At 59.5% G+C, this 20,968-nt stretch overlaps 3 protein-coding genes and 1 long non-coding RNA gene across 27 annotated transcripts; 3 read left to right on the forward strand and 1 right to left on the reverse strand.

Annotated features, from left to right (window-relative positions):
* Positions 1-715: 715 nt before the first annotated feature.
* Positions 716-2,773, forward strand: LOC118885951. Its single transcript, XR_005017593.1, has 3 exons — positions 716-764; positions 1,231-1,335; positions 2,660-2,773. It is a non-coding gene; the product is annotated as an uncharacterized LOC118885951 (long non-coding RNA).
* Positions 1,819-7,294, reverse strand: TRADD (TNFRSF1A associated via death domain). Of its 10 annotated transcripts, none has more exons than XM_036835185.1 (6): positions 7,164-7,265; positions 5,775-5,805; positions 4,564-4,722; positions 3,389-3,666; positions 3,110-3,311; positions 1,819-2,971 (listed from the first exon to the last, which is right to left on the reverse strand). In XM_036835185.1, exons 2-6 carry the CDS (start codon positions 5,794-5,796, stop codon positions 2,661-2,663), a joined length of 972 nt encoding a protein of 323 aa, XP_036691080.1. In that variant the 5' UTR covers positions 5,797-5,805; positions 7,164-7,265; the 3' UTR covers positions 1,819-2,660. The 10 variants fall into 10 exon arrangements, with proteins under 10 accessions (XP_036691080.1, XP_036691076.1, XP_036691081.1 ...); XM_036835181.1 differs by lacking the exons at positions 5,775-5,805; positions 7,164-7,265 and adding exons at positions 6,512-6,668; positions 6,961-7,022; XM_036835186.1 differs by lacking the exon at positions 7,164-7,265 and adding an exon at positions 6,853-6,942.
* Positions 5,407-11,371, forward strand: FBXL8 (F-box and leucine rich repeat protein 8). 5 transcript variants are annotated; one of them, XM_036835179.1, is made up of 3 exons: positions 5,407-5,693; positions 8,766-8,939; positions 9,674-11,371. In XM_036835179.1, exons 2-3 carry the CDS (start codon positions 8,788-8,790, stop codon positions 10,644-10,646), a joined length of 1,125 nt encoding a protein of 374 aa, XP_036691074.1. In that variant the 5' UTR covers positions 5,407-5,693; positions 8,766-8,787; the 3' UTR covers positions 10,647-11,371. The 5 variants fall into 5 exon arrangements, with proteins under 5 accessions (XP_036691074.1, XP_036691075.1, XP_036691073.1 ...); XM_036835180.1 differs by lacking the exon at positions 5,407-5,693 and adding an exon at positions 7,076-7,179 and having other exon boundaries at positions 8,763-8,939; XM_036835178.1 differs by lacking the exon at positions 5,407-5,693 and adding an exon at positions 7,097-7,179.
* A 123-nt stretch (positions 11,372-11,494) lies between these two features.
* LOC118885943 (heat shock factor protein 4) lies at positions 11,495-20,950 on the forward strand. Of its 11 annotated transcripts, none has more exons than XM_036835151.1 (19): positions 11,495-11,781; positions 12,359-12,467; positions 12,557-12,684; positions 12,776-12,900; positions 13,167-13,242; positions 13,382-13,446; positions 13,971-14,067; positions 14,320-14,447; positions 14,569-14,796; positions 15,323-15,428; positions 15,527-15,592; positions 15,687-15,756; positions 16,543-16,630; positions 16,760-16,984; positions 17,534-17,648; positions 19,365-19,464; positions 19,571-19,873; positions 20,018-20,323; positions 20,417-20,580. In XM_036835151.1, the coding sequence occupies exons 1-19, from the start codon at positions 11,608-11,610 to the stop codon at positions 20,422-20,424; spliced, it is 2,517 nt and encodes an 838-aa protein (XP_036691046.1). In that variant the 5' UTR covers positions 11,495-11,607; the 3' UTR covers positions 20,425-20,580. The 11 variants fall into 11 exon arrangements, with proteins under 11 accessions (XP_036691046.1, XP_036691048.1, XP_036691047.1 ...); XM_036835153.1 differs by having other exon boundaries at positions 12,776-12,841; positions 13,171-13,242; XM_036835152.1 differs by having other exon boundaries at positions 11,495-11,730.
* Positions 20,951-20,968: the final 18 nt, after the last annotated feature.

Consider the following 20,968-nt stretch of genomic DNA (forward strand, 5'->3'; position numbering starts at 1 on the left):
GCAGGAGCGCTGTCTCCGAGTGGAGACTAATCTCTGAGAGGGATCCTCACGGTCAGCTCTCTCTGGGAAGGCGCAAAGAGGTGAGTTCTGGTCTCCGTGCAGGCTCAAACTTCCCAATTCTGCCTTTCCAGGGGACAGGAAGAAGCACTAACCTTTCTGGTTAGTTTCCCCACCCCTGCCTCTCCGGAGCGGAAAGGGCCTGGGCTGGGCAGGAGCCCCAGCGCAGGAGGGCTTGGCATCGACCCCTCCCACGCCATCCTTGGAAGTGCCTCTCGTCAGCTTTCCAGGAGCCCTGGTTCCGCAAGACAGGGTCCAAAAAGTGCCCCGGATACATGGCTGCCTCCTTTCTCCTGGGTCTGCCATGCCCGCCAGCAGACACACCACGCACACAAGGACTAACAAAACTGCGTGCTCAATTCTCACAACCCTGGCAGCAGCTGTCATTGATCATGCCCAGATGGGGACGCTGCCCCTCAGGCAGTTGAGTGACTTGCCCAGGATCGTACAGGCAGAAGGTAAGAGCACTGTCCCAGATCTTCTGGAATTCAGTCCAAGACTCTTTCCTCTGTCCTCCCTTGCCCCTCTCCCTATCCATCCACTTGGATGCAGGAGAAGGGGGCCAACCCTGTCTGCTTTAACTTCACAGGTGAGCACTTCAGTCTGTCTCTCCAGAGGCAGTTCTGAGTTCTTTATTCCCTAGTGCCCCAGGCCATCATCGCCTCCTGCAGGAAGAAATAACCAAGCCTGGGCCCACTGCAGGCCAGGTAGGGCTGGCAGGGATTGGTTTAGCTTGGGGGACTCCTGAAGTAGACCAGTGAGCAAAGGGTTTGATGTGGACACAGGCGGGCAGAGAGGCGCTCTGGAGATTGAGGGCCCAGGCCTTGCCCAGCTCTGGCTGCCACCTCTCTCTTCTCGGAACTCAGAGCCTCCAGGTCCCAGCCATGCAGTGGGGCCTGGAGTAGACAACACCCACTCCGCCCCGCCCCGCCCCGCCCCACCCCACCCCAGAGTTTCTGAGGGCAGACTGTGAGAACCAGCACTGCTACCCAGTGCCATCCTCTTTCCAGTGGCTATGACTGTGCCTTCTGACTTCTTCCCACCAATATTCTCCCTTACAAAATAAACCTTCCAACCTGAGCCTCACTCTCCCGGTCACAGACTTCTCAGGAGTCCTCTAGTCCGGCTGTCTCTGCTACCTCACCTCCCATCCCTCCTGTGGTCTGGTTTCAGGCTGTCCACACCATGTCCCAGAAACAGCCCCCACCTAGTAACCTTTTCCCTGACTCCAGTGGACAGTCCGCAGCTTTGACAGATTTGCAGCCTCCATCACAGCAGGTGGGTATTCCCCTGGCTTCCAAATCTGGTTTTCCTCCTTCCTCTTTGGGTTGCTCTTTTTTCTGGTTGGTGACCTTCAGGACCTCCCCCTGGGCCACCCCACCCACTCCCACCTGTACATTTCTGAATCCTAGGCCTCAACACTCTCCTGAACTCAAAACTATAGATCCAGCTATCCTTGGACTCTCTCCCTGGATGTTCTACAGGAACATCATGCCCAACTTGTGCCAAACAGAGCAAGCACTTCACCTCCCCCAGGGCCCCTATCTCAGCAGGCAGCTCCACCTTCCATCCAACTGGCAAAGGCAGAAACTCTGGAGTCCTCTCCAACCTTCCTCATTCAGTGTCACCAGGCCTGTTGTCCTTTGTCCTAAACAGCTCTCAATGTTCATCCCTTCCCTCCATCTCTGCTGCTAACTGCCCCAGCCTGGGGCACTGTCTTTTCTCTCTCTCTGCATCCTCACCAGCCTCCCAGCCTTAACTGCCAAAACCCTTTAAAGGCCTCTCACTAGCCTCCAGATAAAATCCAAACTCTGTAAACTGGCTTACCTGACCCCATGCTATCTGCCTCCCCCACTCAACAATGGGTCTCTGCAAATCCACCCACCCCTAGATCCAGCCACTCTAAACCTTCTGTTCTAAATCCCTTCCTCTCACCTTCCTCAAGACCTCACCTGAGGCTGACCATGCCCAGAATATTGCACTTCTCTCATTCCACCGCCCACAACATTCACACTCATTTCTCTCCCAGGAAGCCTAACCCCTAACCTGGGTTAGGCCCCTGCTCAGTTGCTCCCAGAACTCCTTGTATTTTTCACATCAAAAAACTGGTAGTATTTTATTACTGTTTCTTAATATTCAGAGTCCCAGACTGAGTGTGAACTGGGGACAGGCAGGATTCATGTGTTTTGTTCACCACAGTATTTGCAGCACCCAGGATGATGCCTAGGATACAGCAGGTCCTTAATGAATTATATTGAATTAATGAATAGTAATAAATTGTTCTATGAATGAAGAGGTAAGGTCTGGCTGAAAGCCCCTCTTCTGCGGTGGGAAAAGGTGAGGCAGACCTCTTGCAGCAGGTCCCCCATATGCTCTCTCTATCCTAGTATCTAGAACAGAACCCCCAGTGGCACCCCAGCAGACATTGTGGGTGCTTGTCCGACTCCTGGAGAGGGCAGTCATCTCTGGTTTTAAGTGTGGCCTCAGAGTCCCGTGGGTGGACAGGAGGTCAGCAGTAGCAGCAGAAGGGACCCTACAGTCATCCAGGTGCTCCAAACCCTGGCTGGGCAACTGGCCGACCGCCCCTTTCTCTGGTACCCAGGTTAGGCCAGGCCGCCATGGGGATTCGTGAGGCCCAGCAAGTCCTCTGCCAGGCTGGTGAGCTCGTTCTCCTCGAGCGCCTCCACCAGGCGCTGCAGCGTGGCGCGGCGGCCCTCGGCCTGCACGAAGCGCCGCAGCAGCTGGAAGGCCTGCTCATACAGCCCTTCACGCTCGTATTCATAGGCCAGTGAGTCAAGCGCCGGGTCCCTCAATGCACGACAGCCGCGCTGCAAGGAGCGCCCCACCTTGCGCCACTTGAGGCCCACTGAGCGCGCGAACGTCTGTTGGTCCTGCAGGCTCAGCGGCCGGTTCACTGCAGGGGGAGTGGGAAGCGGAGTGAGCTCGGGACACCCTTCCATTTCCGCCCCTCGACTATCCCGCGCAGACCTCGCCCCTCCCCAAACTCCATCCTCCCAAGGATCCTGCCTCTGCTTCTCTCCGGGAGTCTCACCTACGGGCTGACCCTGGAACAGAAAAGTCTGGCCAGACGGCGGCGGCGGCGGTGGTGGCTTCTCCTCCGACGGAGAGGGTGCCAGAGACTGCGAGGGGGCCGGAGCGCCCTCCACGTCGCCCCCTTGGCCCCCCGAGCCGCACGTCAGATTCCTGAGCGCATCCTCCAACTCTGTTAGTTCCTCATCCCGGAGCCGGTCGGGCTAGGGAGGGGAGTGCGGCGTCGGTGGGGGTCTTAGCCGCGAATCCCCACCCCACCCTGGCCCCAGCCCGGCCGCACCTTCTGGGCGAAGATGCAATTCAAACAGCGCTCCTCGTCGGTCAGCAAGGCATCTAGCTGCTCCGCGCCGGCGCGCAACTCCAGTTGCAGCGGCATGGAGTGCAGGGTCAGCTCCGCCGCCAAGCACCCTTGCAGCGCGGCGCGCAGCGCCCCCTCGCGGTAGGTGCGGAGGAAGCGGCCGCAGGCCTGGCGCCCGCTGAAACGCAACTGCACGATCAGCTGCGGATCGCTGCGGTGGATCTTGAGCATCTGCAGCACGTCGGGGCTCCCGCCACTCTCTGCGGAAGCGGGCAGTCAGGTGGCATGCGGTCCCCATGCGGGGCCATTCTCCAAGAGGCCGAAGGAGGGATGAAGCCCGAGGTAAGACGCCCTCCCCATCCCCAGACCTAGGGGCGCGGCTATTCGCCAGAGCTCCCAGCTGGGAAGCAAAATTGGGATGTAAACAGCAACAACCCAGAATAAAGGCCAGGACCTATCACAGGGAGCACCCTAGGACGGAGTGTGTGCTACGCTATCCCCAACCCTGAAGCCCCAAATGAGGGTGGGCAAAAAGGACGTGGAAGAGACTTTGCAGGGTAGAAAGGGGCATTTGCCCTGGGCAGCCAAGCCCTCTGGGTAGGTGGCTGGCGGGGCAGGGGGCGGGAGGTCTCAGGTTTTCGGCCTCCTAGTGTGGCTCCCCCCGCCCTGGAAGGAGAGGGGCTCTCGCCGCTCTGAGGCCGGAGCCAGATCTCCCAATCGGCTTCAACCTCCTGTGGCCTCTGCCCTGAGATGGGAAAAGGGGACCTGAAAGGTAGGTACTGGGGAGGGGGTCTTGGGCAAGGAGTGCTGCAGTGAGAGAGGAAAAGAAGAGAGAGGCGCAATTAATAGACAGCAGTGAGCGGGCTGATCCGGGGAGTGGGGGGCATGGAGCAGGGGGACGTTAGTGCACACATAGGTAGATCATACAGAGACACAGAGACACAAGTCTACACCCAAGGGCACACATGCATACACAGAGAAGACAGACCCTACGCAACCAGGTGTCTTCCTCCTTCCTTCCCCAACGAATCTTTTCCTTAAAGTGCTGGTTAAGCACAGGCCCACAGAGTTGAAGAGGTGAGGTCTCAGTCCCTGGCCCCGCCCACAAAAGGCCCCAGGCCAGCCTTTCCTCTCCAAGTGCCCGCCCACTCACGCACCTGCCAGGGCAGTCCGGAGAGCCCTATACACCGCCACTTTCTGCTGCGGGTGAGCGTAGGCATCCGACAAGACCACCTTGTCCAGCGAGGACTCCACAAATAGGTAGGCACTGCCCACCCACTCCTCAAGCCCATTTGGCCCAGCCGCCATCTTGCCTCCTGGGGACAGAGATAGGCATTCAGATCACCCCCAACCCAGCTCTGGAGACAACTGTCCAGTCCCACGTGGCCGAGCTGTCCCCTCAGCTGACATCCAGCCGTCCCCACCCAGCTGGCATACTTATGAGGGTAAGTTCATCATCCCACAGGCAGCCCCTTGTGCTTCTCGATCTGCACAGCCCAGCCCAAACCAGCCCAGCCCAGCCAAGGTTTTCAGTGAGGACTGTCTCTCCACTGTCTTCTCAGAGAAAGAGACCAGGGTCACAGGGATGGAAGAGGAGAGGAACAGTGTTGCAGTAGAAGCAAAGAAGTTCTGCTCCCTCCTCAGGCCAGGGTGTCTCTCTTTTCAAAGCTGACTGGAGACATCCTCATCCTGGATGGTGCCCATGCCCCACAGCACAACCAGGCCCATGTGCTGGTATAGTATGCCCTCAGCTTAAATTTGAGCCCCCAGGATCCCTGTGGGACCACAGCCCCCACTTTGGTTTTCTGACCTGAATTCCTACTATATCTCCAGGCTTCACTTCAAAGGACACCTGTAGTTTGCGCCTGCCCAGATTCCCTCCCGCAATCCTGACTGACCTCTGGGGCCTTCCCTCTTCCCTTTTCTCAATCCACATGCCTGTTGTAAGGGCTAACTCCACTCCCTAGCTCCAGGCCTGGGCAAGTGAAACAGGCCTAGCCAATCTGCATATTCCATTCGCCTTCCTGAAATGATTTGTTCAGAGTTGGGCATAGGATTCAAGTTGGACCAATCAGAATCAACCTGCAAATTTGGCTGGACCAATAGGAAAGAGGCATAAGTTTCCCTTCCTATCTTGAAGCTGAGCTAGAAGCAAGGGTAGTTCTCCTCTGCCGCTGCTTGGGAAGAGCCTGACTGAGAATGAAACTGGCACAGGAGGCTACAGAGCCAAGAGATGAAGAAGTGCACTCCTAATCACACTATGTCCCATCTTGGACTTTTCCATTATGTGAGCTAAATCATTTTTGTTTATTCTGTGTTTCAGATCTGCCCCCAGACCCTAACGTGAGAGCCAAAGCTGGGACAGTACCTGGGCAGGGGCGCTCCAGCATCACCCAGACCTGGCAAGAAAAATGATACTTGATAACCCTACCCTGCGTCTGAGCACAGGGACGTACCTTTTGAGCAATCCCCCCCCCATAATCTTTTGGTAGAAAACATATTAATACTTGTGTGTTTACCCAAAACCATAGTCTGGAAATTAACAGGAAGTTACCATTGTTTACCTCTGTTGGGGAAGGGGGAGACTTGGGGTGATTTTTATTTTCACTGTATTTAGCAATATTCTACTTTATGTAAACCGCATAGATGCAGTCCCGCCCCAAGGGGTAGGTAAGTAGGGGTGGGACCGGGCCGTGGTCTCCCCAGCAGGCCTACCTGCGGGACATTGAAAACCTGGAGGAGGGAGGAAGCTCCCTCACACTCACTACGACTGGACAAATGGGAGAAGTCAAACAGGCCTGCCGGGCTAGAGGTCGAGAAGGCCAGATAACGTTTGAGAAGCGGCCGGGGCCCTTGGCTTGCTTCTCGCCCTTGGGAACTCCTTTCTACGTGTCCTTCCAAAGAAGCCCCTCCTCGGGAAGCCCCGCGCCCCACCCACCCGGAGTCCGCCTCTCTGCGGGCGGGGCCGGGCTGGGTCCTAGGAACTCTTAGCTGAGCTGAGAACTCTTAGCTGGGTACCGACTCAAGAAAATATGCCCCTACGACCGGGAGCCAGCCGGTGCAGCGTTCTATTAACACGGCCTAACAGTCCCCGGGTAGCCCCACCTCTGGCAGGGTGGAAGGTGACGGCCTGCTGGCGGGCGTGGCCCCTCAAGGACTGACAGGCTGAGAGTCCCAGCATCCTACTCAGCTGGGCCGCTCCCGAGCTCTCGACAGGAGCTCCCCGGCCTCCCTCGTTCTGGAGTTCTGCTCTTGCTACTGGCTGGGGAGAGCAAAGGGTTTCTGCTCAAATATCTGTTCAGAAACAGCCCCACCCCCTCCTCTCACCCACAGGGCCCTGCCGCCCCTTGAAATCCCCTAACTGGGACAAGGAACTTTTGGGGACCAAGGTCCGTACCCTCTCTCCCGCCTCCCACGGAAACAGCCCAATAGGCCACCACCACCACCTGACCCGAGCAGCCGCGGATGACAACCGCTCCGCACCCATGCTTCTGAGCCAGGATCCACCTCGGCTCCTGCCGGCACCGGGAAGCCCACCCACTCTCTGCACTAACCTGGCCGCCTCCGCCCGTCCTGGATTCCCACGCCCGCCCGGCTCCACTGGATTCGCGCTGCTTCCGGGTGTGCGCGGAGCGCAGGGGCGGTGCCCCAGTCCGAGCCGCCCCATCTGTCCCGGCGTCCCGCCCCTCGGGCTCCCCGCGGTTCCTTCCCACCACTGTCCTCCGCCGCCAGTCCCCAGTCTCTGGGCAAAACCCACCGGGTCCGCTGAGCAGGTAAGAAACTGGCGCCTGAGGTTAGACGGCAGGAAGAACCGCCCGCGGCAAGGGACTTCGAGGACTTGTGGTTCTTACGAGGCCGGAGGGCCCCAGGGTGAGAGCTGCTCCTCTTCCTCCAGCGGGCAACGGATGGATCAACAAGGAGGCGCCCCCTGAGGACCAGACGTTTCTGGTGCCTTCTGTATGGTAGAGCTCGAAGATCTCTGATCTCTGATACTCCCTGACACTCTGAACGGGGTGCCGGTGGGTCCCAAGTTCAGGCCTGGCGGAGGGTATCAGAAGCCCCAGGATACGCGAGGCGCAAATTCCAGCAGGGACCGTTAGCCTAGAAAATAGAAAACTGGCCAGTGGCGTGAAACGTTGGGTACGAAAACCTTTAAGCACCTTAAACTAAAATTGGCAACTTCAAAGAGGACGCACACTTTCCAACAAAGACCGCGCTCTGAGGTGGGTCTGCCGAATTCCAGCTGAACCTAAGCCGCCCAACGGGAGCCTGGGCTGCTCGGGGTTCAGGATCGGAACTTGAACCCAGGGTTCCTCAGGCCCCAGAAACCCAAGACTTTCTCCGCCCCGCCGGCCTTTTCTTGGAAGCACTCAGGACACCTCCCCCTGCGAGGTGGAGGAAAGAGCTTCCCTTCTCTGGGCGGATTCGGTTGCGCCCCACCCGCGTCCCTGCTTTCTGATTGGCTTATGGTCTCTGCCAATTAAAAGTTTTCCCTAATGATCCCGCCCTATTAACCCTATCTTTACTCTCTAGTGACTGGCGGGGCTAGGACCGGGTTTCTCAACTTGAGGCCTGTAGAATCCACAGGAGCTTGTTGAAATTCAGATTCCTGGGCCCTACTCTTTTCGGAGAGCCTAACTTAGTAGGTGGGGCCGTGGAATCTGTAGTGTGAACAAGTGTCCAAGTGATTCTGATGCCCCGCATCCTTTGAGAATGCCTCATTTCAATGGTCCTCGGTGCTTGGGCTTAGTCCTTCCCTAGTACTCAGGGTCGAAATTGGAAGGGAAGCAGTTCAGTGACCCCTGTGAGACTAGTCTGGGCCATCTGGAGGCTGTAAGCGTGTAGTAGAGGGAGGCAGGGGGAGGCAAGAGGGGCCCTCTGAGCTGGGGGGAGGACGTGGTTGTCTGGAGTCAGAGCCTGTGCATCCGCCTTCCAACTTGCTCAGAGAAAACTTTGGTAACTAGAAGAAAGATCCCATAGCATCATCCCAAATCCGGTATTCGGCTTTATCAACGTGGTGCACCGGTCGTGGTTGAGTTCCTTCTAATATAGCATAAAACGTGGATTTGCTCAACAAGTGAGAACGTAGTTTAAAGGAGAATCAGAGATCCTCGGCATCCAGGGCAGATTTCATGGGTCTGTGACCTGTGCACTGCACAGGGCCCCAGGCTTGGTTTAATAACTTGGTTAAATGCTCTGCTGTCGCTGTCTTGAAACCCTTAATAATGTTTTGAGCAAAGAGACCCACATTTTCATTTTGCACTGGGCTCTGCAAATTACATAGCAGCTCCTGGGCTACAAGCATTTCTACACGTAGGCTCCAGGTGCTTCCCTCAACACTTTGGCCTTCCTGCAGCAGAACCCCGACCCCGCGCACGGCCATGGCGGAGCCTGGAGAACAACTGCCGGAGGAAGTGCTGGCACTCATTTTCCGTCACCTGCCCCTGCGGGACCGCGCCGCTGCTGCGAGGGTTTGCAGAGCTTGGGCTGCCGCTGCCACCTGCAGCACTGTGTGGCACAACACGAACATCAGGTGAGCAGGCTCCTCCTCCTCCCGCCTTCTCCCTGGCTCGGTGGAGTCAGGGGTTGGGGAGATACAGTGACTCTCCCCATATTAAGAAGCGTAATCAGGACTTCCAGCGGTTCAGTGGTTAAGACTGGGCACTTCCAATTCAGGGGGCGTGAGTTCGATCCCTGGTCAGGGAACTAAGATTCCACACGCACAAGCCCCCCCCCAAAAAGTGTAATCATTTCTAACATTTATTGGCCGCCCACTGTGTACCAACCATTGTTCTAAGTGCCTTACACATATTAATTTATTTAATCCTCACTAAAACTTTATGTGGTAGATAGGTGGTATTATTATCTCCGTTGCACAGATAGAAAATTGAGGCAGAGAGATTTAATCACTTCTTACTCAGCTGAGAAGTAGCAGAGGCAAATGTGAACCTGGCAATCCAGAGGTCACGCCCCGCCTCCTTAAAGACCGCTGAGAAAGCCCTGTTCTTAAAATGTCATTGGCTCTCCGTGGCAAGGTTTCAACCAGCGGCAGATGCATCTGAAGTCTTCTAAAGGGATAGGATGGGAGTTCCCTTCTAGCATCACCTTGGAGCGACCAGGCATGGTCGGGACAGGGAGGTATGTGGGGAGGAGGCAGGAAGTGGGGATGGTAGCTGGAACCCAGGCTGAGGGGTGGGTTAGAGGCCTCTCTCCAGGTCGCGGGGACTCGGCCGGCTGAAGCCTTTTCTCCACCATTCTACCCCCAAGTTGCGACTGTGAGCTAGAAGGCATGCAGCCGCAGTATCTGTCCGCTTGCCTGGACCACGTTCAGAATCTACGTCTGGAATTTGTGCCGTCCAGGGAGCCGAGCCGCCTGGCGGCCATAGAGTTGCTGACCGCACTGGCTGGCCGTAACCCCGAGCTGCGAGGCCTGTGCCTGGAGTGCCGCGGAGAAAAGCGGCTCTTCGACTCGGGCCGCGACGTCCTGGACGCCGTGCACGCCCTCTGTAGGGCTGCCCGCGCGCTGCGCCACCTCGACCTGCGGCGCTTGCCGTTCACACTGGACGACGCTCTGGTGCTGCAGGTGGCACACGGCTGCCCGGAGCTCTGCAGCCTTTTCCTGGATAACAGTACGCTGGTGGGCAGCGTGGGGCCAGGCTCCGTGCTGGAGTTACTAGAGGCCTGCCCCTGCCTACGCGCCCTCGGCCTGCACCTGGCCAGCCTGTCGCGCACCGCGCTCGAGGCACTGGCAGCGCCAGACCGCGCACCTTTTGAGCTCCTGGCCCTGCGGTGCACATGTCCCGAAGACGCACGCGCGCCGCCCCTGCCTAACGAAGCCTGGGCCGAGCTGAGCCGCCGCCACCCTGGACTGGCCGTAGAGCTGGAGCTGGAGCCGGCTCTGCCTGCCGAGAGCGTGACGCGCGTCCTGCAGCCTGCTGTGCCCGTGGCTGCGCTGCGCCTCAGCCTCTCTGGGGACACCGTAGGCCCGGTGCGCTTCGCAGCGCGCCACTACGCCGCAACCTTGAGCGCGCTCGAAGTGCGCGCTGCCGCCTCTGCCGAGCTGGACGCCGCGCTGGAAGAGCTGGCAGAGCGCTGCGCGGGCCTGCGCGAAGTGCACTGCTTCTGCGTGGTGCGACCCTCCGTGCTGCACGCCTTCCGCACGCACTGCCCGCGCCTGCGCAGCTACACGCTCAAGCTAACGCGGGAGCCACATCCCTGGCGGCCCACGCTTGTGGCGTGAGGCGACAAACCCTCTTTCCCCTCCCTGCGGACGTGTGACCCCTGAGATGCTGCGTGGGTTTGCCCCGGGGCGCGTCAGCTGCTAGTCCTCTCCTTTAGGACTCTGTTGCCTCTTGTCCCTCTCGAGAATTGGGGGCTGTGGGATGGCGTCGGTACCAGCGCGGAGCAACCTGAGTCCACTCGTTGCTGTCAACATCTGCAGACACCCACTGTCCCCGCCGTACGGGGATCACCCTCCTCCAACCCCAGTCCTCTGCAAACGTTGCTCGGCGGCCCCGGCGTGGGAAGAGGGAGGGCACTGGCTCAAAGCATGCCTCAGGGTTGAGTGTGAAATAAATCAAGCAGTATCTCTACGTCCTGTGAAAGGCCGGGTCCGCTCTGAAGGGTGAGGGAGGAGAACCAGCAGAGGCCGGAGGAGGGGTCCGGGCAGGGGTGGGAGAGCTCGAGACCTCAAGGTTTACTTCCACTGGTACGGCTGCGGGGGTCAGTGTCGGGGCACTCGCATCTTCGGAATGACAACGCCCCACGGTTCGGCGGGAGGGGGCCAGCTTCTCCTTCCCCCACCCTCCCGCTCTCAAGCTCGCTCCTATCTGCCCCTCTACCCGAGGCTTCACTATGCCCACGCCATCGCCTTATAGGACTTTCCCAGCCCACACCACGCTGTGTACGCTCGATTCTCCCGAAGAACAAAGGAGGAAACAGCGGGCCTGAGAGAGGGGTGGGACTCGAACGCAGGTCTACCGCCCTACCGCCCCCCGCCCCCACACACATACTGCCCTTTCTGTCTGCCAGTGCTGAGGCCGCGGTCAGAGCCCCGCCCCGCTGGTTCGCACGTGGCCCCCACCTGACCCGGCGCCGGGAGGCGGAGTAGGGCGGAGCGGGCGGCAAACGCAGCACTTTCCGCGGCTTTGACAAGCCCGCGGCGGCCGGGCCCAAGCGCTAAACGGGGCCGGGACTGCGCCATGCAGGAAGCGCCAGCCGCGCTGCCCACGGAGCCGGGCCCTAGCCCCGTGCCAGCCTTCCTTGGCAAGCTATGGGCGCTGGTGGGCGACCCGGGCACCGACCACCTGATCCGCTGGAGCCCGGTGAGGGCTGGGGCCTTTCGACTTCCTCAGTGGTCCCCGGGATTCCTCCACGTCAGTGAACGTCCACGCTCACCCAATCCCTGCCTGGGACGGGGCTGAGGGTCCCTTGATTCAGCCGTCCAGGGTATGCGACGGCTTGGAGGGGGTATTCGAGATGGAGGTGAGGCGACTTCCTCTGGGCAGAGGAAAGGGTAGGAGCCTTCTGGAGGAGACCTAGAACCCGAAGGATCTTCCAGGTCATTTAGTTCCCACCCTGCCCGTCAGACAGGTTGGAACACAGAGGCCAGGAGAAGGGAAGGGCTGGGCCTGGTTCTAGTTCAGAGTCACATCGCGGGTCTGGGAGCCGTCCGGGGCTGGAACCCAGGTTTGGCCTCTGCTCCTCCTTTCAGAGAACCGAGTACGGAGTCTGGGTGGGCTGGGATGGAGATTGTGGTCGCCCCAGGCTAGGCCAGAGCTGGTTCTGGCCTGGCCTCGTCCCACGTTCCCACGAATGGCAGTCTCAGTCCCCAGAGTGAGTGCGAGTGTGTATGCGCGCGCTAGAGCGCTGGCTTGGCCGTGGGCGGGCACAGCTCACGGTGTCGTCTGGTCTCCGCCCGCACGGTGGGTGGGCGGGCGGCGTTCTCCACAGAGCGGGACCAGTTTCCTCGTCAGCGACCAGAGCCGCTTCGCCAAGGAAGTGCTGCCCCAGTACTTCAAGCACAGCAATATGGCGAGCTTTGTGCGGCAACTCAACATGTGTGAGTCCCTAGGGCCAGGCGGGACGCGGGCGTGGGTGACTTGGTGCGCGGGGACGGGGCAATTTACGCCCCCACGCCCTACTCCCTAGACGGTTTTCGGAAGGTGGTGAGCATCGAGCAGGGTGGCCTGCTGAGGCCGGAACGGGACCACGTCGAGTTCCAGCACCCGAGCTTCGTGCGCGGCCGAGAGCAATTACTGGAACGCGTGCGGCGTAAGGTGGGGGCGGCCTGCAGGAACCAGCAAACCCGGGTGTAGGTGGGACAGCTGTTTCCTGCGACTGTGACTTGAGGGTGCCTCCCACCTGCAGGTGCCTGCGCTGCGCGGCGACGACGGCCGCTGGCGCCCTGAGGACCTGGGCCGGCTTCTGGGCGAGGTGCAGGCTTTTCGGGGAGTGCAGGAGAGCACCGAGGCGCGGCTGCGGGAGCTCAGGCAGTGCGGGGGAGGGGGCGGAGGAGGATGGGGAGGGGGAAGGGGGGGTCTGGGCGAGAGGGCACTGGCTTCCAGGCGTTTCTGGGCAGCTCCTTCCTCTCTCGTGCCTTGGCGCCTCCATCAAGACCAATGGGCCGAGCTGAGGAAGTCTGTTGTCTATGGACGGATGATCATCCGAGTGGGCGCGGGTTCAGGCCTGCCATTCTGTGGGGGGTGGTGACCGGGCGAACTCTCAGATGCCTCAGCACCCTCCCACGCCTTTCCCCCAGGCAGAACGAGATCTTGTGGAGGGAGGTGGTGACGCTGCGGCAGAGCCACGGTCAGCAGCACCGGGTCATTGGCAAGGTGTTCCTCTCCCCCCTACCCCACTTCTCTCTCTCACTCCTGAACGTACCCCCCCCCAGTCCTGGAAGCCACCTGGAGTGCCTCATTAGGGTGGGGGGCAAGGTCCAAAGAATGAGTTAACCCTTTGCTTTCTCTTCAGCTGATCCAGTGCCTCTTTGGGCCACTTCAGGCGGGGTCCAGCAGCACAGGAACTAAGAGAAAGCTGTGAGTGAGAAACCCAGGGACGCCCCCACCCCTTCCAGGACCCTCACAGAAACCCAGGCAGGACTCCTTCTCCTCCAGAAGCCCCTTCACCTGGAATCCTCATTCTTTTTCCCTGCATTACAGTCTTCCTCACCCAATGGCCATCCCCCCAAGGGCCCCCTTCCAGGGCTTTCCCCCTCTACCCCCAACCCTACCACCAAACCCCCACTCTCAGACCCCTCAGTTCCAGGACCTTAACCCCGTATTTCCACCCCGTTATCCCCTTCCCCCTCACCCCAAAGCATCCCAACAGCAGAGGGTCTGGGTCTCAAACCATGCTCCCTCCCTCCCCTCTCTACCCCCAAAGGGCCCCCATCTCTGGGGGGAGCCCCTTCTGCCTCCAGCATGTGACTGATGCCCTGGCAACAGGCCTCAGCTCTGCTGACTTGGCTGCTGGGGCCTGTGGGAGGGAGGTGGTGCAGGCTGAGGGGCATGGGAGATGAACCTACCCAGCCCCCTGCCTGTGCCCTGGCCACCCTGCACAGGTCCCTGATGCTGGATGAGGGGTGCCCAACACCAGCCAAATTCAACGCCTGCCCCCTACCTGGTGCCCTCCTGCAGGACCCCTACTTTATCCAGTCGGTAGGTTTTTGCTTCTCCTCTCTTCCTTAGAGCGCAGCTCGGTTTATGGAGAGCCTGTTCCCTTTCCCCATTCCCCAAAAAGAAGAGAAGATGGAGGCCAGCATTCCCTCCCACCAGACCCAGGCTCCCCAGCATGGGCCCAGCCTCCTCCCTCAAACCTTCCCCCTTAGATCTAGCCCATGTGGTACTGGTTGGGTTCTGGCTCACCCTGTGGCTTGAGGTGAAGGGCTGGGCCTCATCTTCTACTTACAGCCTCTCCCAGAGACCACCCTGGGCCTCAGCAGCCCTCACAGGGCCAGGGGCCGCATCATCTCTGACATTCCGGAAGACTCTCCATCCCCTGAAGGAACCAGGCTTTCTCCCTCCAGTGGTGGCAGGAGGTAAGAGGGACAGGGGCTGCCCTCTGGGGAGCCTGTGGCGGAGGGCCTGGCAGCCCAGATGGCTGTGGGGATGGGGGAGAGGTCAGTGCCAGGGTCTGGCTGAAGCTTTTCTCTGGTGCAGGGAGAAGGGCCTGGCACTGCTCAAAGAAGAGCCAGCCAGCCCAGGGGGGGAAGGCGAGGCCGGGCTGGCCCTGGCCCCAAACGAGTGTGACTTCTGCGTGACAGCACCCCCACCGCTGCCTGTGGCTGTGGTGCAGGCCATCCTGGAGGGGAAAGGGAGCCTCAGCCCCGAGGGGCCCAGGAGTGCCCAGCAGCCTGAACCAAGAGGCCCCAGGGAGGTTCCTGACAGGTGAGCAGAGAGACCATTTTTGACTGTAAGCCCTGTGGGCCACTTCTGCAGCTAGATCAGCACTAACTAGCCCCCAGACTTCCCAGCCTTCTCTGCCCCTTGGTGGCTGGCTCAGGGGGCTGGTGGGCGTCGGTTGGGCACCACGGTGTCACCTGATTTCTCAGAGCTGCTCTAAGGAGTACCAGCTTCAGAGGCCCGTGGAAAGTGGAAACATCTCAGTGGTAGGGCTCAGGAATCTGCATTTTAAATGCAACCACTGGGGTGTTTGTAAAGATTGTAAAGTACACAACAGTTTAAGAACCACTGGTATTGATAATTGCATAGGGAGGAGACACAACCCAAACCTCAGGCCAAAAGTAGGAGGCAGAGGCACTCTCTGTGTGCCCCTCTATGTGTGTGTGTGGGATCCTCTTCCAGCATTTTCTATATGTTGTCAGATTTAGATCCTGATGTATTCAGGTTCCTTGGGAACCTAATGGGGGGTGGGGTTGGGCACTGCAGGCCAACGGCAGTTTTCCGTGCACAGGGGGCCTCTGGACCTGGAGAGAGGAGCCCGAAGCCCGGAGAGTCTGTTGCCTCCAATGCTGCTTCGGGCCCCCCCTGAAAGTGTGGAGCCTGCAGGGCCCCTAGATGTGAGTACACCTTCAGTAGGGCAGGGGCATGGGGCTTGGTGGGGTCCAGCTGTTTGTGCAGCCTGGGGAGGACACCATTGACCCAGAGCTCCCCCTAGGTGCTGGGCACCAGCCTCCAAGGGCGGGAGTGGACTCTCATGGACTTAGACATGGAGCTGTCCCTGGTAAGATGGGGGTGGGGAGGGCAGGGGGTTCAGGGTTGTTCAGCCAAAGCCCCAGCTCCCCTCCCCAGCTGCTTCCTGGGGTTCTCTTATGCAGTTGCAGCCCTTGGTTCCAGAGAAGGGTGAGACTGAGCTGGCGGTCAAGGGGTTAAATTCTCCAGGGCCAGGTAATAATTGTGGTGACTCAGGACCTGGGGGTGGCCCTAAGGGGCCTGAGCTACCACGATTGTGTGGGCTGGGCAGTTGGTGTTTTGGAGGGAAATCCCCCCGAGTCAGGCTGCTTTGCAGAGTACTGCTTAAGCTGCTTGAGCCACTGGAAGAGAGTGGGGAGGTTGAGAGTGGATGTTTCATCCTAACTGAGCGGAGGGCAAGGCGAGTGAGGCTCTCCTTCCCTGAAGAAAGGAGGCGACCGTTTCTCCGCGCTGAGCACAGCCCCGCTCCTCCTAGGGAAGGACTCCATGCTGGGGGCACCACTCCTGCTGGATGTCCAAGCCGCTTTGGGAGGCCCAGCCCTCAGCCTGCCGGGAGCTTTAACCATTTACAGCACCCCTGAGAGCCGCGCCTCCTACCTGGGCCCAGGGGCCAACCCCTCCCCCTGAGAGCCCTCTCCACTCTGAAACCAGCCTGGCTGAGGGGGCGGGCTGGCCGGTAGCACGCCCAGCTCGGCTTCCTTGAGCCCCTGCTGGAGGCTGAGTGAAGCCCCTCCTACTTTGGCAGCCCCTCTCCAATACGGAGCCCTGCATAAAACTGCGTTTTTTTCTGTGTTTCTGTTCTCTTTTCTCTACCGACCATGGAGCACAGAAGTCATGGGTGGGGGGCGACTTGGCATTCGTAGCAGCGTCCAGATCCTAGGGCTTTAATATTTAATCGAGGAACCCTTGAAGGGTGGAGGTGCTTGGGGAGCCTGCCCCTAGTTCTCCTGCTTAGGCCCCATCCTCCGGGTCCGAATCCAGGGCTGGCGCGTGGCCACTGCGACCTCCGGGAAGCGGGGGCTTTTGGCGTCACACCCGGCACCGCAGTGCATCCGTTCTGTGAGCCTGGGTAAGCTGGTCTCCTCTGAGCCTTGTCTGTGACAGGCAGAGATGGGTCGACGAGAGGATAGGTGTAAAACGCCTGGGAATTGCCGGGGTACTTGGGTCCGCGGGCTTAACTGTCCCCTGCCCGACTCAGCCGGCGTGCCCGGGGTGAAGAGGGAAAGCCGACTACGTGTACGAGCCCAGGCGGTACGCGACCTCTGTGGCCTGCCTCCCCGCGTCCCGGGAAGAACGGCCCCCTTTCCCCACCCCCTCGCGGTTCCCGGCAGCCCTGGCCGCCCCGCCCCCGCCGCAGCTGCTGCTTCCATCCCCACCCGGCCCTTTCTGCCTTGTCATCTCCTGCCCCGCCGAGGCTCGACCCGTGAGTGGGGCCGCCGGGAGCGCACGGAGCGGGAGCCCCCCCCGACCCCCGGCTGCGGTAGGGAAGAGAAACTGAGTTTGGGCAAAATCCGCACCCCACCAAAACCAGCCGCGCCCGAAGGAGGTCTGTGAGCCCCGCCCCTCGGCAGGACTCTAGCTCTGGGCCTGGGTGGAGGGGAGTTAAGGGTTCGCACGTGCGCAAAGGCTCCCGCAGTTTTCCACCACCTTCGCTCCCTAGCAGACGGACGCGCGGGGAGCGAGGTGGGGAGGGCGGCAGAGACCCCGTCCACGCCTCGTAACTGGAGCTGCCTGGTGCTCCGGGAAGGATCTGGGCTGTGACCACTGAAGGAGATAACTTCGGTATTCACTTCTGAGCATTGAGTTTCAGGGAGAGGACCCGGACCAGCTGGGGTCTCTGCACCCCAGACAGGACAGAGGACAGGACTCGGGGTAATGGAAGGAGGAGGCTAACATGAAAAGAACTTGGGGAGGCGTGAGAGAGAAGGAGGGGCCAGTCTAATCTTCCCCCTCCCTCTCTGCACCTGTACAGAGTGGGTTCTGTCCTCCCTCCCTTCCTGCACTCGATTTGGGGGACAGGCTCTGGAAACCTCAAGAGAAGAGGGCAGAGGATCCACAGTACACAGTGCAGTGATGTCAGCCTAGTGGTGAGGGTATATGTTGTTCACTGGGGTACAGAGGAGAAGGAACCAGTCTGCTTGTGGGACACTCAGGCATTGGGGTGGATGAGGGGACATTTGAATCTTGGAGGATGGATCCACAGCATGGAGGGAGGAAAGGGCATTCCAGGCCTAGGCAACAGCATCTGCAAAGTTTGGGAAGTGCCAGTACTGAGTGGTGGAGGGAAGTGGGGGAAAGCCTGGCTGTCCAGGGGGTGGGAAGTGAACAGATAGTCTGGATTCTCTCTGATAAGCTGTGGGGGTGTGGGGGTGTGGGGGACAGGTAGTTACGGCTGACATTTTGCTTGGCGAGACCTTGTAGTTCAGGCTGGAGCAAGTCAGATTCCACTTCTGCCAGTTGATCTCGCTGAGCCTGTCCCCTTATCTGTAAAATGGGGACAAAAGCCCTACCCCAGAGAGTTGTCAAAGTCGCTATTCTGTGGGAGTGATGGGATAGGAGTGAGCGGTACTGAGAGAGACTTATAGGAGATGAGATGACCATAGAGGGGTTGAGGGAGATGCTGATAACTCACTGAGAAGTGGAGGAGTAGCATTTGTCCCTGATGGGACATGAAGGGAGAGAGAGGGGTAAAGGGTAGTCCTGGTCTCTGCTCATGGCCTGGGGGAAGGGCTGACACTTCAGTATGGCTAGGAGGGGTGAAATGACCAGGGAGGCATAGCATGACACCAGGTAGTGAGACCTGGGAAGCAGGATGGGGGCTAGGACCAAATCCTAGACCTGGAACCAGGTAAGGAAGTAAAGGAGGGACCCCAAAGGGAGGACGAGACCCAGGAGGGTGTTTTGTGGACAAAGCCAAGGCCAGGGGAGATGGGCTGAGAGAGGGAGTGGTCCAGGGCCTGACCTAATTGCCCTTAATGCCAGGGGCCTTGCTGCGTGGGTCAGGCCACCCAAGAGGAGATGGGCCATTGTCCTTGGTTGTCAATAAATGAACAAAGCAGATTAATTTCTGCCTAACACCTGCTGTTTGGGAGAGACAGCCTCTCAAAATGGGAGGATCTATGGAGGAAAACAGTGAAAATTCAATATTTGCTGGTAGCTTTTATGAGTTGGGCCCTGGGTACTTAAAGATGATGGCTGTAAATCATTCCCAGGGCAGCAGGGAGACAGTTTGGCCTCAGGTGATGTCTGGAGATCTCGGTCAGAGCTAAGACTCAAGAGAATTCAGGTATCCCTGCTCAGGTATTAGAACCAGGAGAGACCATGAGACCACTTTGGGGTTACAACATGGTGGTGGCATTGGTGAGGTGGTGCAGGGGCAGGGCCTGTCCTGGAAGGATGGACCTCAGGATAAGGGGTCTGGACTTCTTCCAGCTGGTGAGAGGAGCAGCGGAGGCTCTTAGCACTTCGGGATCTGGGAGAGGGGGGATTCGGGGCTCTGCAGGGTCTAGGATGGAAGTGAAAGGCTAGACTAAGTAAGTGGTGACGTTGACAGAAATATTGGAAAGACTGGGAAGAACTTGACTGCAAGCTGGGTGTGGGGTATCAGGATCAGTTGTAGGTCTTTCTGCCTGTTAAGTTGGGGAAGCAGGTTGGGAAAGAGAAGTTAGTTTGGATAAACTGGGTCTGAATTGATCGCAGGATCTGCAGGTGGCAGGGGCTCAGGAGGGAGGACATGCTTGGGGAGAGCTGTCAGAGTAGGTAAGGGTCCTTGGAAAGCCACAGTTAACATTTATGGACCGAAGGAGGAGCCTGAGGAGATGGGACAGAAGAGGCCAGGGAGGCAGGAGGACGGATCCTGTGCTGCACTATGGAGCTGGCCTGCCGCTGACTGCCGAGATCGAGGTGAACTTAGACCCCAGTCACGGGTGTTCACTGGGGCCCTGGGAGAGAGGTCAAGGTCAGGGGAGCTCCGGCCCCCACTCCCTGTCTCCCCCCACCTCCCATGCAGCCCTCACCATGGGCAACACGCAGGAGAGGCCATCAGAGACGATCGACCGCGAGCGGAAACGCCTGGTAGAGACGCTGCAGTCGGACTCGGGGCTGCTGCTGGATGCGCTGCTGGCACGGGGCGTGCTCACCGGGCCCGAATACGAGGCGTTGGACGCGCTGCCTGATGCCGAGCGCAGGGTACGCCGCCTGCTGCTGCTGGTGCAAAGCAAGGGCGAAGCCGCCTGCCAGGAGCTGCTGAGCTGCGCCCAGCGAACCGTGCGCGCGCCCGACCCCGCCTGGGACTGGCAGCACGTGGGCACGGGTGAGAGCGGGGGCGGGGCCTATGTCAGAGGAGGGGGCGTGGCGTGGGAGCACGGAGTTGAGGTCTTCCCCAAAGACCCGCATGTGTGCAGAGGAAACCTCAGAGGGGTAAAATGAGCCTGAGACACTCCCACCTCCGCCGCAGGCTACCGAGAACGAAGCTACGACCCTCCATGCCCAGGCCACTGGACTCCTGAGGAAGCTGGCTCAGGGACCGCATGCCCCTGGCTGCCCAGAGCTTCAGATTGCGATGAGGCCCGGGGTCCTGAGGACTCCGAGGCAGCGCAATCCGGAACCCTCGAGGAAACTGAGCCAGAGCTGGAAGCTGAGACCTCTGAAGGGGCTGAGCCGGAGTTGGAACCCCAAATGGATCCGGAACCAGAGCCAGGGACAGAACCAGAGCCAGAACTGGAGCCGGAGCCCGACCTAGGGGCTGGGGACGAATCTGAAGGTGTGAGGCCGACCAAACCTGGCGGGAGGGCGTGGCCTGGGAGGCGGAGGGAGGGCTCCACCTGACTGACCACACCCCTTCCGTCATTTCTAGATTCCTGAAAGCCTTAACGCTGACAGGCCGCTCCTCGCCCTAGCAGGATGGGATCCAGGATCCTGCCCTGCTGGGGTCAGATGCCACGAAGGCTCCATCTGGCCCAGTACCACTGAAAGTGAATAAACTCTGGAGGGTCAGCTTGGACTCTGTGATTCTGGCTCTTTGCCCAGGAACTAGGGTGTGGATTTGTACCTCTAAGTCCCAATGACCTGGGCAGCCCTGTGCCCACGGCCCAGTCCTCAACCCCTTTCCATCCTCAATAGCCCAAGCTGTACCCCCTGGAGACCCCAGACCCAGGTCCCCAGTGGGACAAGGGCCAGACCCTTGGGCCCTGCTCCACAGCCCTTTTATCCTCGTGAACCATTTGGGGACATGTGTAGTCACCAGCCCCACCTCATGAAAGCCCCTAGGCCTGGCACAAAGAGCCAGGAAAAGGGTACTTCTTTCCACTTAGACAGGACTAGAGCTCACCACCTTGGGAAGTGAGATTAGGAGAGAGAAAGAGAAAGGGATCTCAAGTAGGCAGAGCCCACACAGTTCATTGTAATT

This window comes from Balaenoptera musculus, chromosome 19, assembly GCF_009873245.2.
Source record: "Balaenoptera musculus isolate JJ_BM4_2016_0621 chromosome 19, mBalMus1.pri.v3, whole genome shotgun sequence".
Classification (NCBI taxonomy): Eukaryota; Metazoa; Chordata; class Mammalia; order Artiodactyla; family Balaenopteridae; genus Balaenoptera; species Balaenoptera musculus.

Bases quoted from the DNA above. Each gene is read 5' to 3' on its own strand.
- TRADD (XM_036835181.1), bottom strand. From the start codon at position 6,587: ATGCTGGGACTCTCAGCCTGTCAGTCCTTGAGGGGCCACGCCCGCCAG. The intron at 3,312-3,388 runs GTGCGGCCGGGC...TCCCCTCCCTAG, and splicing joins ATTGCATCTTCGCCCAGAAG to CCCGACCGGCTCCGGGATGA. The intron at 2,972-3,109 runs GTGAGACTCCCG...CTCCCCCTGCAG, and splicing joins GTTCCAGGGTCAGCCCGTAG to TGAACCGGCCGCTGAGCCTG.
- FBXL8 (XM_036835179.1), top strand. From the start codon at position 8,788: ATGGCGGAGCCTGGAGAACAACTGCCGGAGGAAGTGCTGGCACTCATT. The intron at 8,940-9,673 runs GTGAGCAGGCTC...TCTACCCCCAAG, and splicing joins TGGCACAACACGAACATCAG to TTGCGACTGTGAGCTAGAAG.
- LOC118885943 (XM_036835151.1), top strand. From the start codon at position 11,608: ATGCAGGAAGCGCCAGCCGCGCTGCCCACGGAGCCGGGCCCTAGCCCC. The intron at 15,429-15,526 runs GTGAGTACACCT...AGCTCCCCCTAG, and splicing joins AGCCTGCAGGGCCCCTAGAT to GTGCTGGGCACCAGCCTCCA. The intron at 17,649-19,364 runs GTGAGGGTATAT...TATGGACCGAAG, and splicing joins GCAGTGATGTCAGCCTAGTG to GAGGAGCCTGAGGAGATGGG.